Source organism: Denticeps clupeoides, chromosome 9 (assembly GCF_900700375.1).
Source record: "Denticeps clupeoides chromosome 9, fDenClu1.1, whole genome shotgun sequence".
Lineage (NCBI taxonomy): Eukaryota > Metazoa > Chordata > Actinopteri > Clupeiformes > Denticipitidae > Denticeps > Denticeps clupeoides.
Genome location: NC_041715.1, coordinates 20,326,162 through 20,344,345, shown reverse-complemented (window position 1 = coordinate 20,344,345; position 18,184 = coordinate 20,326,162). Strand labels below are relative to the sequence as shown.

Genomic DNA, 18,184 nt, shown 5'->3' with positions numbered 1-18,184 from the left:
ATTCAAACTATTTCTGATGCTTTTATGAAACCAAATATAAAGTTTTCCCAAGTGTCCACCACAAAGAGCTACAACAATTAGAGTTGTTTAAACCTTCTAGAAAGCAAAAACCCGGCCTGCTGATATTCACTAGAATCACTGCCATAGAAAGCAGGATTCTGAAGCGTACACAACATAGGCCTAGTTTATGTGCTGCTTTACTAATAAATTAAATGGGTTTGTTTAGCAAATTAAATGGATTTGTTCCATCAACATACATATGTGGTATCCCCCACCTCCTAAAACTGATGGAAAAGCCTGTTTATTCTTTCCAATATGTCCAAGCTCATCTCCTGCAAATTTCATTAACTTTACTCAGTAGTAAAATAATGGTTATTATTTTATAAAAAAGAGGGACAGACAGCAACCGTGCAGTGCATCTATATTCAGCATAGACAGTGGCCTAAATCCCAGTTCCCCACTTTGCCAAACCCCTTAGCACTTATTAGGAATGTCATGTTGTATCAGAATTTAACCTGTCAAAATGAATGTGTTAAATGCTTTCATTAATTTATAAATATAAATATTTCACGTCCCACATGCCCACTTGAGTCTCATAATTCCCACTATCTGACCGTGAGGGGGGAACTGGTGCAGAGATAAAAAGTGTCTAATGACCATGCTGATGAGAACATTGATAAGGGCCAGTATCAGAGTACGTCCTTCAGAGTCAGGTCACAGGCTCCATAGCGCAAAGATATGAGGACATTTATTCCAACATTTCACATTAACTTCTTTACAGGAGCATCATTAACTTAGTTTTCTTAGGACTTTTTACATACATTTTAGTGTTTTTTAACCCAATTAATCCAGTCTATTTAGTACAAGTACCTAGTAGAACAGACAAAAACAACATTTTCTTTTAGTCAAAGCCATTACACAATTAAAACAAGGTTATCTTATAATTATATTGTTGTTATTTAATAGACTCTTCCTGTACTAATCAACCACGCATTCTTCTCCACTGCATTGTAAAGAAAGTGTGTCTAAAGTTTGCTTTTTCTTTTTCTCCCAGCCATCTGCTAACCCAGCACCATATATTTATGACCCACCAACAGCATTATGAAATCTAAATAATGTATGAACAGGGATTGAGGAAGTGTTGTCATCTGGGCATCCAAATGGAAGACACAGGAAATAATGCAATTAAACAGGCGGAAATAATGTCTCGTCTCATTTTCATCAATGGCTACAAAGAGACATTAAAATATGGTTTTTATTTTGCTTTTGTTTTTATTCGTCAACAATATTACATTATATATTTCATTATAGTTATCATCACATGACCAGCTTTTATTTCACGTTTCATTTTCATCATGCCACAAAGGTTTAAAATCTTTTCAGTGTTGTATGGTAAACAATTTTTTGCAGCGCCATGCTTTTGTCTTATAATAATTGTATCATTTTCAGACATATTGATGTATAAAATGAAATGTAGGTGTTAAATAATAAAGGGGAAGTGATTATTTCTCAGGTCCAAGGACTTGTAAGTATAACTTTTGTCAAGTAAAGAAGAACATGAGGCTACATATTGATTTACCTACACCACTGCTACTGCCTGTCATAGGTACGCCCATAGGCTCACACAGTAAAAAACAAGGCGCCACAATTGTTTGGGCAATGCCACAACATTGTAACACAACTCCCCAACCCATGACTGCTCGTTGTGCATTTAATTAGCCGAGCGCTTGTGAACTGTAATGCATCTCGTTCAGCAAACGTTTAATCCTTGCTGACAACCAACCCTACCCAGGGTGTTACAAAACGTGTTATGATCAAATCCATCACACATCCTTCAGTTCACAGTTTATCAGCGCACAGAGGGTATAAAAGAAATGGGACGAGACGTTTGGCCATGGCTTTTTCCATCCCTGCGAGGCTATTTGCATTTAACAAAAATGTGTGCTTTTCATTTATTTCTTTTTCTTCGCATCATGGAGATGGCTAAAAAGGCTGGCTGTAAAGGGCATTATAATCGTGCTTGCCAGACAGACCCTCTAGCTGAAGTGTATTTGATTGAGACAGTTCCTTCATAAAGCCCCCCACCCCCCTCAACTACTCCCTGCCCAAAGCAACCATCAGAACCAGCCTTTCTCTCCCAGCAGGGAGGCTGCATTTTAAAATCCTTGCTTGCTTGACAAAGATTCGCTAAATTACTTCATTGCAGTAATGCACTGGTCAAAAGTCCATGGCACCCCACAATCTCCCCACCCTATAAACACAAGAATATTCCAAAAATGGAGCAGCTTGAATTTTTCTGAAGTGAAGGAGAGCTCTTGCATATTTATAACTCTCATCTTTCTTCTGATGAGAAAAGATGCCACCAATTAGACTTTTATGTGACGATCATTCAGGAACTGCAAATATGGGACAGCTAGCTACTGGTCAGGATAATGTAAAAAAATTGGTGCATAGCTTAATATTCTCCAAACAATAGCAATAGAACTAAATCATATAAAGTTGAAAGAAATAGCATCAACAAATATGGAAAAAGTATGAATATTAGCTAATTGTTTTGCTAATTTTATTGTTAATTTAGTAAAACCATTTTTTATTTTTTTGTTTCTATATACACCTAAAGTGGTGCACTCTCTGTAATATAGCTGTCTATCAAATACATTATGTAGCAAGCTGCTGTTTATGATCCAGTATCTACATCATACAAATCATCCTGTAAAAAGATAACAGCCTAATCCCATCTGAACTGCATGACAGCGTTATAGTCCTGGCAGATCTGATTAAAATATAAATTCTCTGTAGTAATCAATTAAAATACAGAGGAGCAGAATGGACAAACCCAAAGCGAGTATAAATGCTAATGGTATACAAACCATGTTAGAGAAATACTATTTAATAGGTACATACATCTGTGCAATTTTTATGACTTAACTATGTAATTCAGGACATTTAACAAATACACATTTTAATTGTGTTCAAGACACAAATTGAACTAAAAACTGGCCCAGCATCAAGAATAAGGCAATGTGGACCTCACTGACATATCCTTTAATATTAAATGTTTGATTTTTTAACTTTTTGAAAGTGAAGTGATTGTGAAGCACAGCCAGCACAGCACACAGTTGACACAACGAAATGTGTCCTCTACTTTTAACCCATCACCCTTGGTGAGAAATAAGCAGCTATGAAAGGTGCCCGGGGAGCAGTGTGTGGGGACGGTGTCAAATTTAAGATGCTCAAAGAGTGAAAACCAGCACTATATCTGGAAACCATGGTAAAACCATCGTCTTCATAGAGTCTGACCAGCTGAGTAGTTCTGGCCTGGTGTAGTAAGAGCCGGCCTAGCTGATTAACCCCATGTGCAGTGTTGCTGAGAGCAGTCATCCTTATGGCCCAGTGCTTAACTGACTGGCAAGAAGAAGCATGCCTCAGCGTGTCTCCAGTGCCACGTCTGACCACAGTGATACTCCACCCTTCCTGGTGGCCCACCTGTCAAAGAGCCCTATTGTCACGCCCCACCTGCTACCAGCTCTCCAAGTTCAGCGAAGCTGACTTTAACCACCCAAAGCCTTCACGCCCCCAGACATGCCAGCAGTTACACGAGGATCCACAGGCCACCTCCCATCCCTGCGCCTCGATGCCATGTCAGTTTCCAGGTTTGCCTCCCTGAAGGGGCCCTGACTTGAAGTAAAGAATAAAGCTGTTTCCAGGCCTGTCTCCATTCCTGATGTGGCGAGCAAAGCTGGCTGAATGTCTGGGCCCGCATCCATTACTGATGTGGCGAGGGAAGCTGCCTCAGTGTCCAAGCCAGCCTCCATTACTGATGCAGCGAGGGAAGCTGCCTCAGTGTCCAAGCCTGCCTCCGTTACTGATGCAGCGAGGGAAGCTGCCTTACTGCCTGTGTCCACCAGGGCCAAAGGACAAGGTGATGATGCCAAGGCAGCCCCGCCACTTCCTGTTTTCTTAGTTTCCTCTGGGATGCGCCCATTGTGGAGGGGCTCTGTGATGCCTAGGTGCCCCTGCCACCAAATCACATGTTGTCATTGGTTCTAATCCCTCGCAAGTGCCACTTGTTCAGTGAGGGTGATTAGAACCCTTTATGCGTCAGACTGTGTGCAGCATTGGTTGTGGATGCTACTCCCTGTAAAGTTGACTGTTCGACTTCCCTGTGTGCTGACTGTTTGTATTTTGAGTTTTGGCCATCATGCCAGCGTTTTCTTTGGATTGTCTTTACTTCACGCCAACTACCTTTTCCTCAACCACTATGCCTTTTGTATGCCTTCGATGTTACCTATACCAACCACAACTACGATTATGGCTTCGTCTTTGACATTGTATCCGCTCCCAAGACCACCCACACTCAGCGAACCTGATTACAGCTAGCTGCCTTCCTTTATTAATACTCAGAGGTAGGTGTTCCTTCCTCTCTCTCTGCCTCATGCACTCCTCCTGCCACAGAGAGAAACCTCAGCCCCGCACTCGCTGTCCCTCTCACGTTGCGGCGCAGTCCCAGCCCAAGCGACAACGATTCCAGCCTCCAATGCCAGCCGATAGCGCACCCCACGTTTCCGCTCGTGATGCATGCAGACACGTATGCATGTTCCTATACATTTTAGTACTCATCAGTTTGGGATAAACAGATTTTTTTATTATCCCCCTTTTTCCGTGTGGCCATAATGTGCCTTTTAATTTGTGTATTTGGATGTAATGTGTGTATTGTAAAATGTTTTATATTCCATAGTAAAGGATGTTTGGGTACAATGTACAGACTAAGTATACTAAATACACAATAACAAATAGAATTTTTCCAAAAAAAAAAAAAGACTGATTCATTTACCACTGAAAGCGTATATAGTAAATATATATCAGATGAGGTTAATGTATGCCAATTTCTGTTCTGTCTGAATAAAACTAAAATATTTAAAAATATATTAATGCTTTGAACTCTTAATTTACATTTGTGACTGTGCAATCATAATTCATAATGCAGTCAGTGATTTGTAATTGGTGGTTTCTGCTCAGATTCGCTACTTTTTGTCTCTCTCCAAACAGCTGTACTGAGACTGAGGACACACTGGACGACAAAAGCAGATGCCGTCACATATGCATTGTCAATATGAAATAAAAAGCCAGTTTACCAGTATTCAAATATAATTAAAACTTTTACTTTCACTATTTAAAAGCCTGCATTTTGTAATACTACACAGGACTCTTCCAAATGAATTCATTTGAATCACTATATGCCTTTAATTCAACTTAATTATGCCATTGGAGAGATATAAAAACATATATATCTACACTCTCTCCGTTTGTAGATAAATAATGAATGAAATATTTCCCCCCCTGAAATAAATACCATGTCAGGGTCCCACAGGTTACAGTGGCAGAGATACAGTTGCCTTAATGTGCCATTGCAGGAAAGGACACCTCCTTGTTATCTCACCGAGCAAGACAACATGGTCCTCAGAGAGCATATGTTGGCCATTATCTCAGCTACCTGACACAGATCAAACGTGCACACACACACACACACACACACACACACACGCACACAAAGCTGGTGATGGGTCTGTGGCTTCATTCCTGCTTTTCTGTGGTAAATATGAGAGCATCCATTTGCTTGTCCTCTCACACAATCTAATGGCTCCATCGCTGAGGTACATGAAGATTCTGTGCCCCTGTCTGTGTGAGTGATCTGGGGACTAGAAATACTGCATATCAGGGATGAATTTAACCAACAGGTGTGTGGATCAACACAGGACATTTTGATGTAATACCACGTATAAATGACTGTTTGTATTACTGCTGTATCTGCTGTATATGATGTATGCATATCATAGAGCATGTATGCAGGCAGTTTGCATAATTTTGATGATCTTTCTGCGCGCCCACGTTTTACTGATTTAATCGGGTTATAGTGTGCTATTAAGTGAAAGGATCGCTGAAGGACCTGTTAGTTCGGAACTATTGGACAGGCGGGTACATGCAGATGCAGATACAGATGTGGTCCCGGGTGGAATGATCCTGACCTCTGGTTCGAGTTCAGGCACCACGCTGCCCTGGTTAAACGAGACGCTTATTCAGAACCAGTAAATGAAAATAAAAATGACGAGTGAATGGCTGAAATAATGCTACTGACGGCGCGGGTTGGAAAAGTACTTGTCCGTGTGACCCCGGGGACGGATTTGGACACTTACAGGGACTTGCGGCGAGCGCTGAGCTGAAGACGGCGAGCAGGGCGACGATGAAGGCGGGAGGAAGACTCTTCCTCAACTCCATGCTGACGCGCGGCTGTATCCTCACTTCACCAAAATACGGTCCAAACGAGACGAGCGCGACGAGGCGGCGCTGCCGTGCCGACTGGGAGACTCCGGGAGCGGTGGTGCTCTCGAAGACGCACATTACTCCCGGTGTTCCGTCATCATGCTCTCTCTCTCTCTCTCTCTCTCACCCTCTCTCTCCCTCTCTCACTCATTCTCTCCCTCTCTCACTCACTCACTCTCTCTCTAGCTCTCTCTCTCACTCACTCACCCTCACTATCTCTCTCACTCACCCACTCTCACTCCCTCTCTCACTCACTCACTCTCTCTCTCTAGCTCTCTCTCTCTCTCACTCACTCACCCTCACTCTCTCTCACACTCACTATCTCTCTCACTCACCCACTCTCACTCACTCTCTCACTCACCCTCACTCTCTTTCTCTCACTCTCACTAACTCATCCACTCACTTTCTCTATCTCTCGCTCACCCTCACTCTCTCTCTCTCTCTCTCTCTCTCTCTAACATACACACAGTGTACTCAGATGAGATATATTCCTACAAGTAGCCCAGCTATGTCATTTTGGCAGACAATTTGGGGCACAAAACCAGCAACTGGTAGGGCTTATTATAAAATAATTCCCAGGTGCATTACTTTTTTTTACACTTCACAAATCACCCATAGCTTTTTTTTCATTAGTTTTAATCAATACATATGTTTTATTGTAACATATTATCTATGTAAAGTACAAGCCAAAAGTCTGGACACACCTTCTCATTCAATGTGTTTTCTTTATTTTCATGACCATTTACATTGGTAGATTTTCACTGCAGTCATCAAAACTATGAATGAACACATGTGGAATTATGTACTTAACAAAAAGTGGAGATCTGGCCTCCACAGTCACCGGACCTGAACCCAACAGAGATGGTTTGGGGTGAGCTGGGCCAACAAGTGCTAAACACTCCTTCAAGACTGTTGGAGAACCATTTCAGGTGACGACCTCTTGAAGCTCATTGAGATGCCAAGAGTGTACAAAGCAGTAATCAGAGCAAAGAAACTAGAATATAAAACATGTTTTCACTTAATTCACCTTTTTTGTTGAGTACATAACTCCACATGTGTTCATTCATAGTTTTGATGCCTTCAGTGAGAATCTACTAATGTAAATGGTCATGAAAATAAAGAAAACACATTGAATGAGAACGTGTGTCCAAACGTTTGGCCTGTACTGTGCATAGATAATATGTTACAATAAACATAAGTATTGTACTGTATGCATGTATAAACAAACACATATTTGTTTCCATCAGAATCATCCATAGTGCTTGCATAGTTTCTTTTATTCCTCTGGGCAAGTTTGAATAATCACAGTTCCGCAGTACACGCACGCTGCTGCTGATGCTGGGAATTCAGTCTCCTGATGGATGGACCTTCTGTTAATACAGTGCTAGATGAGCAGGATGCAGCTTCTCACTATTCTTCACCGCTGAAAGAAAGTTAAGCCATAGTTCGCTGTTGCTCCTCAGCTGCTGTGTGCGATCAATAATGAAGCATAATTCAGTCAACATCATGCGTCTATGCGAGGGGAGGTTCACCCACTGGGACAAAAACAGAGTGAAATGTCATGATTTATCACAAAGGTGTAGAGTGCATCCTAAAAGTGGAAGACTCAAGTGTTTCTGGAGTACCAGGATATAATTATGGCCGTAGCCAATTCCTTATAGCACAACCCAATAGGATTTAAACCAGTATTGTAATCAATATCCCAGAGGCTTCCCCGCAGGCACTCAAATGGCAGAGTCATCAGGCTAATTACACCATTAATGGCTGATGGTAACCTGCTTCTGGCTGATTGTCAGGGAGAAAGGTAGCCATTACACGATAAGACAGGCAGTTTCAATCCAGGCACTGAAACTTCAGGATTTGTGCAGGCAGATACCAAATTTCGTGATACGTCATTGTGATACCGTGCATCGTCTGCATTTAACCATCACCCTTGGTGAGCAGCGGGCAGCCATGAAAGCAGCGTGTGGGGACGGTTCCTTGATTAAGGGGACCTCAGTGGCACCTTGGCGATTTGGGATTTTAACCTGCAACCTTCCGATTACGAGTCCACTTGCTTCCCCGCCAGGCCACCACTGCCACATGCTGAGACACAAATAACCACGCTCCGGGAACTCCTCGGCGCCCCCTTCTCCATCACTGGCATGACATGTCTGCACAAGGTTCGGACGGTGACAATGAGTGATTCGCCATTTTTTCTTCTTTAGCACATGTGGTTGCAGAGGCACATTTCACATTCACATAACATGCATCTCTCTGGCTCTGTGATGCCTGGGCTGCCTCCACTCTCTTTGGCAGATGGACAGCCCTGTATTTCTCCAGACTGCCGATACGATGCGGCGCCACACTTTGCCTCTTCTTTGCACTCTTTTGTTGGGTTCTGTTTCTCATGATGGTCCCTGTTCCCTGGACCCTGCTAGTTTCCAACTAGTTTCTGAGGAGAATTTGAGGGGCGAGGAAGCTAAATGGAAGCACCTGTTCGCCTGAAAGTGAACTGCAAAAAGCCTGGGAGCATCAAGTCATTCCAAAACCCACCCTGACTTAAATGTCTTCTTGGGTGATACCATCAAATAAGATAAGACTGTAAATAACTCTTGCTACTCACAGAGCCTGATGAGAAATCGCAGCACTTCTCCACTGACTAGACAGGCCGTCAGGTCTGAGAAGGAAGGGTATAGAGGAACAATGGAAAGTGTTACTAGGGATACTGAGCCAACAGCCCAGGTATTTTTAAACACTTCAGAAGTTAAGCCTCTTAAATTAAAATAGTAAAATTTTTATCCAGATATATATATATATATATATATATATATACACACACACACACACACACACACTGTATTGATGCTCACTGCTCAGAGATCAGGTAGGAGTTCACTGCCCTTCCAAACTGTTCTCAAGCACAGAAAATAACCTGAATGTGGAGGATTCTATTGGTTGGAACACGTGCGCATTTCAGCTTCTCTTGAACTCGGGAGAGATAGGACTGTATGGCATTTAAAAAAAACTGTGAAGTATTTCAATGTAACTGGAAAAATAATAAGAACCACAAGACAACCACAACCACTTCTTTGAAGTGCATTTTGTCATGACCCGGTCCAGAAGGGGTTACTAGTTACACGTTGGTCATATGTAATGTTCCGTAATCGTTCACCTGTGTCTAATGTATAAAGCTGCCCCATCCAGTCTTTTTTATGTTACATGTTCACCAGTTATCGGATGTCTCCCCTGTCCTGATTATCACATATTAAACCCCCGTTTCGTGACGTCGTTCGAATGCGTCCGTCTTCCTCATCATCTCGTCTCATCATCTCCATTCACCTCCATACACCAATTCCTACCAAAGTACTCTCTGCCTTGCTCTTGGCTTTTTGAATTGTGGACAATGGTCAAAATGAGAGTAGTCTTCCTTGATGACATTTACCACAAGTTGAGTTATCAACGAGTTAAATGTTTGAAAAACAGGTGGGTATGTAGATATGGTAGGTGGCGGAACATAAGGGATTCGAAGCACTATGGGAAGATCACAAGCCTTTGATATTCCTGTAGACCTTACATTGGCATGTCCCACTAACCTAAACATTGTTGGTGACCACGTACACAGTATTATTTGACGGCTGTACTTCTTTTCTGCCACAACCGACCAATTCTTTTGATCAATTAGTTAATTAGTTTCACCTTTATCTGGAGATATAATTCAAACAAGAGTTAATATTGTACAACACAAGACTGCCTATTGTCAAAATTTGTGTTATTTCAGAAGACAAAGTAAAATTGACATTGAAAATTGAGGGGCAGTGGTGGCCTAGCGGTTAAGGAAGCGGCCCCGTAATCAGAAGGTTGCCGGTTTGCCAAGGTGCCACTGAGGGGCCACTGAGCAAAGCACCGTCCCCACATAATGCTCCCCGCACCGCTCACCAAGTGTGATGGTTAAATGTAGAGGACACATTTTGTTGTGTGCATCGTGTGCTGTGCTGCAGTGTTTCACAATGACAATCACTTTTTAAATTATAACATTTTTGGATAGCACTCAATCTTAGAAAAATGTCTGGTCTATGTCAATTCATGACCTGTCAATCACATTTGTTATCCCAGCTTCTGGCAGAAGCTGCTCATCTGCTAGGCAGAAATGGCAACAGTCACATTTGTTATCTATTCATTTTGGTCCTTATATCCCACTGCTTTCTTGACAGAATATTTAATGTTCACAAGGTCTGTCATTTCTCCTCAAGTGAAACACAGCTACCTTTAGAAAGGCTGAATTGCTTCATGCTGAGCGTCGCGTTTCCAGCCTTACAACGTAAGAGCTATTAAAATCACAGGGCCACTTCTAACACATACAGTCCCCTGACAAAAGTCTTGTCACTTATCTGTTTTGTAAAAACACCTGCTATTAACCTGACTTTTAATTAATCAATTGGTGTTAGAAATAGATCATATGAAAAGCTAAAACCCTACCAAATAATGTTTAATTCATTTCAATGCATTAGTTTCACTGAAAATAAGATTTATCATTTAATCAACACAGAAAGGTCACATTTTGGCAAGACAAACGTTTTGTCACCTATACAGAAATTGAACAAATTTACTGCAAATACAAAAATGTCAGCAAATTAAGTAGTGAGGCTGTGGGATCCAAATTTAATATCTTGTATGACTTCCATGAGCTTGAAGGACTGCATCCATGCATCATACAATTTCATACAATGCCTCCCAGAGTTACTCTATATTCTTTGGTTTTGTCTTCCATGCTTCCTCTTTCATCCTACCCCACACATGCTCAATGATGTTCATGTCTGGTGACTGGGCTGGCCAATCCTGGAGCATCTTGATCTTCTTTACCTTGAGGAACTTTGATTTGGAGATGGAAGTATATGATGGAGCACCATCCTACTGCAGAATTTGGCCTCTTTTATGGTTGGGAATATAAAAGGTAGCTAAGATTTCTTGGTATTTCAGACTATTGATGTTACCTTAAAACCTACAGATCTGTGGCACACCCCCATACTGGATGCAACCCCAGACCATGATTTTTCTGCCGCCAAACTGTTTTCTGGGTGAATCTTGGATCCATGTGGGCTCCAGTAGGTCTCCTGCAATATTTGCGGCAACTGTGGTGTAATTCAACAGAAGATTCATCTGAAAAATCCACCTTCTGCCACTTTTCCAGCGTCCATCCTTTTAGCAGGCTGTGGGCCTTGGCGAATGCCACACGTTTTTTTCAATTATCTTTTGTTTAGTGCTGGCTTCTGGGCACTGATTCCACCATGGAGGCCATTTCGAGACAGAATCAGACAAACATTTCTGGTTGATACAGGGACTTCAGGTGACCAGGTCTCGTGGAGCTCTGCTGCAGTGGAAAATGGGATGGCCTTGGATTTTAGAGCCAACAAATGGTCCTCTCGAGCAGTTGTCTTGCTGGGTTTGCCTGACCTGGGCTTGTCAAAAACGTCTCCAGTCTTTTCAAATCTTTTTTTTATCCTCTGTACTTGACGCGGAGTGGATCTGGTTTTCAGCTTCTTGATAATCAACACTTTAGTCTCAGGGTGAATCTTAGGCATGTTTGCAGAGGTCTAGTTACAGTTGATGTGAAGGTCTAGTGTACTGGGGTTCTTTTTATACACACCTCAGACCTAATTGATCCATTATCACAGGTGAAGCTCATATTACAAGGCGACAACACTTTTTGACTGTTATATTTTGCACTGAAAAATTATTACAAAAGCTGTTGGGAATAAAATGAGCAATTTTTTGAAAAAATATTCTTGATTAGAAGTATATTTCAGCGGCACTTGAGGTCCATTTGTACACAAGCGACAAGACTTTTGTCAGGGACTGTATTTTTCATCCTTATAAAGGTTAATGCAATTTTCCTATGCGAAGATGCCTCCAAAAAAATGAATACGTCATTCCATTCTCAGAGGCTATATGTTATAAAATATGCAAGGTATTAGCACGATAATATGAGTGTCCTTATGTTTATATATATATTACTCAATTATTCATTAATAGCATTAAAGGTAATAGCAAATTGCCTGCCTAATTATTAAGACTCATCAGCCTGGACTGGCAGGAGCCTCTAAGGAGAATTTGAGGGGCGAGAAAGCTAAATGGAAGCAACTGTTTGCCTGAAAGTGAACTGCAAAAAGCCTGTGAGCATCAAGTCATTCCAAAACCCACCCTGACTTAAGTGTCTTCTTGGGTGATACCATCAAAACATGGCTGAGGGAGCACTGGTGCTTTTTTCCTTCATTTTGATAAGACTGTAAACAACTCTTGCTACTCACAGACCCTGATGTTGCAGTGATGAGAAATCGCAGCACTTCTCCACTGACTAGACAGGCCGTCAGGTCTGAGAAGGAAGGGTATAGAGGAACAATGGAAAGTGTTACTAGGGATACTGAGCCAACAGCCCAGGTATTTTTAAACCACATCAGAAAGTAAGCCTCTGAAATGAAAATAATGCAGTTTTTAACCAGATGAAAAATACAAAAATACATACAAAACACTGTTTTGATGCTCACTGTTCAGAAGTCAGCTTGGCTAAATTCAGGAGTTCACTGCCCTTCCAAACTGTTCAAACCAAGACCAGAAAATAACCTGAATGTGGAGAATCCTGTTGATTGGAACGTGGGTGCATTCCAGCTTCACTTGAACAACATTTAGCATAGAGACAGTGTACAACACAGCACAAATAAGCAACTACCTGTGTCCAGACTATTTGTATTGGCCATGTTTAGTGCCACTTCCAATTTCTGTGCCTACCTCTCTAGTGGTTTCAGCACAACACAAATGGGATGAGAGAGAAGCAGAGAAAGATCTTCTATCTATTGATCAGCTCAGAATTCACAAATTGAAGGGTACTTTCATGGTGGCAACAAGATGAGGAGCAATGAGGCTTTTTCTATCCTTCATGTTTGCTTTCAGCCTCTCAACCCTGTGAGTGGAAGTGGTGGCCCTGCCAGTGCTTCACAGGAGACTTTATTTATGTGATTATGTGCAATTCCAGTTTGACAGACAAAAATCATAATGGGCTGTCGTAATGCCTGATTTCCACCTGCTGTTATTTGGCTGTTTGGCTGCATTGCAAAATGGAAGCTCAGAAGTGGACCTGGCAGCCAACTGCTGTGAAGTCTTCACATACATCATGTGCTGTCTCCAGAAGTAGTTCAATGCAACTGGGAAAAATAGTAAAAAATGAAGAAACCGACAATAAAAGCTCATCTTTGAAATTAAAATGTCCCAGCGATATTGTAGGTTTCCTCAGTGTGCATTTGTGCTCAATCTGTGATGAACGGGTGCTGGCTACAGAGCTTGTTCTTTTGTGCCTAAAGACAGATAATTCTGAACACAAGATAATTAAATGAATCATTCAAAAAATCTTAACATAAATTTTTTGGCCAATTGGTCATCATTTCATATATTTCTGAACATTTTATCATTTTTCAAATTGCATAATGCCATAGTGTAATATTTTACAATTGTGATAGATAGGGATAGGGATAAAGTGATAAAGTCGTTAAGGAAACAGCCATGTAATCAGAAGGTTGCCAACTCGAACCCTGGTCAGCCAAGGTGCCACTGAGGTGCCACTGAGCAAAGCACCGTCCCCACACACTGCTCCCCGGGCGCCTGTCATGGCTGCCCACTGCTCACTCAGGGTGATGGTTAAAAGCAGAGGAAGCATTTCATTGTGTGCACCGTGTGCTGTGCTGCTGCGTTTCACAATGACAATCACTCCACTTTAACTTCATTTCTCCATTACTTTTGCTCTGACATGGTCAACATCCAAAAATGTCAGACAGATTGTTTCACTATTGCCTTCCCATCTTTAAATGAGAGCTAATCATTTCTCTGTTTGGCTTAACAAAAGCTAGCACCATGGAAACGCTCACCCACTTTGAGGCACAGCAGTTATTGCTTTTGTAACATTATTACCTCGATAGAGAATGTGGACCAGAGCAAATATGAAGAGACTAATACCGAGGTGATCAAGCAACAAATCCTCCCTTTCTACTCTGGGTAATATCATAGTTGCAGGCTCAAATTAGGTTTAAGCTGCCACTGCTGCCATATTGGGAGAACAAACTTACTGTCAAAGGACAATGAAACCTATTCGCTTTTTGCACCAAAGGTCAGTATATTGCAAAATTTTAAGACCCTTGTGCCTATACCTATGTTGGTATAGCTTCCATTTATACACTACTTTCATACATGCAGTGGTCTGTGCACCATATCTCAATCAATTTAATTTCTAGTGCTGTACAAAATTCAACTTAAAGCGTAGTTAAAATCACATAGATAAAATCAGCAAGGATAGGATACAATTACAGTTAATAAACTAGGTAAAACAGGACATAAAATATCTAAACAAATTCTTAAAATAATAATAGTAAATCCAACATCTCAAATCTAGTTAAAACCCAACTCTTAAAAAGCGATAAGCGATTCCGCCTGTCTCATGCGCAATGGCAAAACATCCATAGTCTTGGGCCTGCGGAGGTGAAAGCACAGTCACCCCTAATCTTTCTCCTTGTTTTAGGATCAGCTGACCCAAGAGTGTGTGAACGAGTGTAGCGCAGGATCAAATCAGACAGATACTGAGGCGCAAGGCCATTCAGACATTTAAAGGTGAATAAAAGAATTTTAAAGTCAATTAAAAAGTCCAAGATAACATAAAAACACTCACTATCCATAACGCCAGCATTCAGAATTTTCAGAACCTAGTGTCCATGTGGAAAGTGGAAATTGGAGAATCTGTAGGAAACCCAGACCAATAAAATCCAACGTGTTTCAAAAAAAAAAAAAAAAATTGATCCATTGCAAGACTACAGCCCAAATTGCCATCATGAATCATTCTCCTACTAAATGAAAAGGCAGATGGAGTACCCACAAGCTCTGTTCATCCTATGAACTATGAAATCAGCTGTTATTAACACAGGGATCAGTACTAAATTGTTAGGTAGATGTACATGCTCAACTTTTAGCAAAACTACTCTATTAATATATATTTTTCTCCTGAGACTGAGTGTGTTATTGACCCCACTAAAAGTAATTCTAAATACTCTCCACACTCTGTACATATTAATGTTGCAAGACTGTCTTATTAGGAAAAATAGGTTTATTTAACACTGTTTTTGTACAGTGTATCATGTCATAATTGCTATAGCATGTCTTGCTAATTAAATTAGTCATTAACAGCCTTGGTGACTGTTGCAATTATAGCATCCTACTCCAATTTGGATCAATCAAAGATTACTGGCTAACTGGCCTATCAGGTTGCATAAAAGACAAGCGCAGGACTCAGGAGCCTGACAATTATAGAAGATGGTGAAAATTTCACAGCATTGTTATACCCTGCATGCACCAGGCATCAGAGACCCTGGCAAAAACAGTCTACAAATTCATCCATCATTGGCGTAAGTGAATAACCGGCTAAACGTCCCCTAAATTAAATTCTCCACAATGGTTTCATCGACGGATGTTCTGGCAATGTGATGCAGGTGTCTAAGGGGCAGATGATCTGTCCCAGGATGAGAGACCATTCGAACAGAACTGTTTGCAACGGCTGTGCCATGTTCAGGCAGTGTCCTCAGATCAATTCACTGAGCAAACCTTTACAAATATTTTCATACAGGGCCTGTCTGCCGTCAGGCATTAACCCACATTTTTTATTCACAACAAATCTGTAATCATGCAACATAGCAAAAAATGTTCATATAATTGATGCTTGTAATTTTTGGGGTTTTTCAGTAGTTTGCATCACAACTACCTACATTCCCATAATATGTTTATTAACAAGGCTGCATTTGCCCTGGCACATTAAAATGCCTGCTTTCAATTTAAATGTTTTGTGTTTAATTAATTGAGTCTGAAATAACTAGTTAAATTATACTATCATGCAATTATATTAGTATTACATCTAATTAATCACATTTAATTATTACTACATGATAGCTGCTTGTTTGCAACGGGGTTGCTCACCTGTGGTTTCTTCATGCCTGGCTCTGCTTTATTCTGTTTTCTAGTCCAAGCAAAAATGCAAATCTTGGCACCAATTCTGGCTCCATCATCTGGCCCTGTCTCTCACAGGGCCACCTTCACTCCCTCGGAAGGCGTGGAAGAAGTGTCTTCACAACTGTACCACCTGCACCAGGGCTACTCGTCTGTCAGCCATTTTGCAGCAACATTCACTGCCAAGTCACTGGTGGCACCAAGACACTGGCCGCCAAGTCACAAATGGACCCTCATGCCCTCCTGACCGTCTTCTACGAAGGTCTGGCATCTCGGATCCGAAACGAGATGGTGAGCCGGAAGATCCTGGCCACTTTCAATGCACTGGTTCAACTCATGCTGTGGACTGACCGCAAAGTCACACCACCAGGGTCTGTGACCCAACTGGGCCAGACTGCACCACGGCCACTGAGAGGGAATTAAAATACCAGGAAGGTTTGTGTGTGTACTGCGCATCTCCATCTCATCACCGCGCTAGTTTGCCCCACCCAGACCATGGACCATTGCCACTCCATTACCACTATCTCCTGCTTGCCTGGGTCTTCCTGCGGTCCTGGAATGGGAACACAGAGGCACAAAACCAAGTGCAAAAAAACACCCTGACGTTGCAAAATGATGCCTACACCAAGACCATCACGTTCCTCATCACCCCCATCATCACCTCACCTGTCATCCTGGGCTACCCATGGCTTGCCCATGAATCCCATCTCTCCTGGTCTGCCGGTCTTGTGCTGGAGTGGGGTCCACATTGCCACTGCCAGTGTCTTCAACCTGATCCTTGGTTCATCAGTCCCTCTTGGATAATCAGCAACTTCGCCCTCTCCTGTTCCTGCGAGCTGTCCCTCCGTGATACCACGAACTGGCGGCCATCTTCAGCCCCACAAAGGCAGCCCAGTTACCACCTCATCGACCAGGAGATATAGCCATAGACCTGCTCCCTGGCCACCCTAGGTAGAGGCCATCTTTACTCCTTGTCAAAATCGATCTGTCCATCACTCACCCGCAGTCGGCTGTTTCTTCTTTGTCTCCAAAGAAGTTGGATAAAATCACTATCAAAAACCGGACACCTCTGCCACTGACGAACACCACATACTATACCAAATTAGATCTTTGGTCTGCCTATAACCGAGAGGGCGACAAGTGGAAAACTGATTCATCACACCCACCGGTTTCCATGAGAGCTTGGTCATTCCGTTCGGACTCTGCAATGCACCCGCTGTCTTTCAACAGTTCATTAACAACATCATCCACGACATGCTGGGAGGATGGGTGTATGTGTACCTCAACATTGTTCTCATCTACTCAGATACAACAACTCCACCCTCACCTTTGTGGACCAATTCTCCAAAGCAATCCACCTGGTCGGCCTCCCCAGACTGCCATCCTCAGTCTCCATCGCTAACCAGCACATCTTCCGTCTTCATGGGTTCCCCCAGGACATTGCATCACCTCAGCTGTCTGGAAGGCATTCTGTCATATCCTTCACACCACCTGAAGCCTCTTCTCAGGTCATCATGATCTGGAACTGCAGACGCCCTTGGACTAAAGCGCGGTCCGCCATCCTGGCCACCAATCGATGCTCTGCCGCCCAATGTGACAGACAACATCTCAGGCCAGTGCCAGGCCAGTAACCGGGTGTGGCTCTACACACAGGACCTCCATCTCTGAACAGAGTAACACAAGCTGATCCTTGGTTCATCAGTCCCTCTTGGATAATCAGCCGTATCAATCAGCATTGTCTTACAAAACATACTGGATTCACGTCGCCTCCACTGGGCTGGTTACGGGCCCGAGGAGCGGTCCTGGATCCCCAGTCGCTTCGTCCTGGACCCTGCTTTCATCACTGAGT

At 42.3% G+C, this 18,184-nt stretch overlaps 1 protein-coding gene across 2 annotated transcripts in view; it reads right to left on the bottom strand.

Annotated features, from left to right (window-relative positions):
• cntnap5a (contactin associated protein family member 5a) overlaps positions 1 to 6,440 on the bottom strand; it is a 70,270-nt gene extending 63,830 nt beyond the window's left edge. For both annotated transcript variants that reach the window (XM_028990545.1, XM_028990546.1), the window contains exon 1: positions 6,195 to 6,440. In XM_028990545.1, coding sequence (XP_028846378.1) covers positions 6,195 to 6,399 — 205 coding nt within the window. In that variant the 5' untranslated portion in view covers positions 6,400 to 6,440. The remainder of the gene's footprint in view (positions 1 to 6,194) is intronic.
• Between the last annotated feature and the right edge of the window lie 11,744 nt (positions 6,441 to 18,184).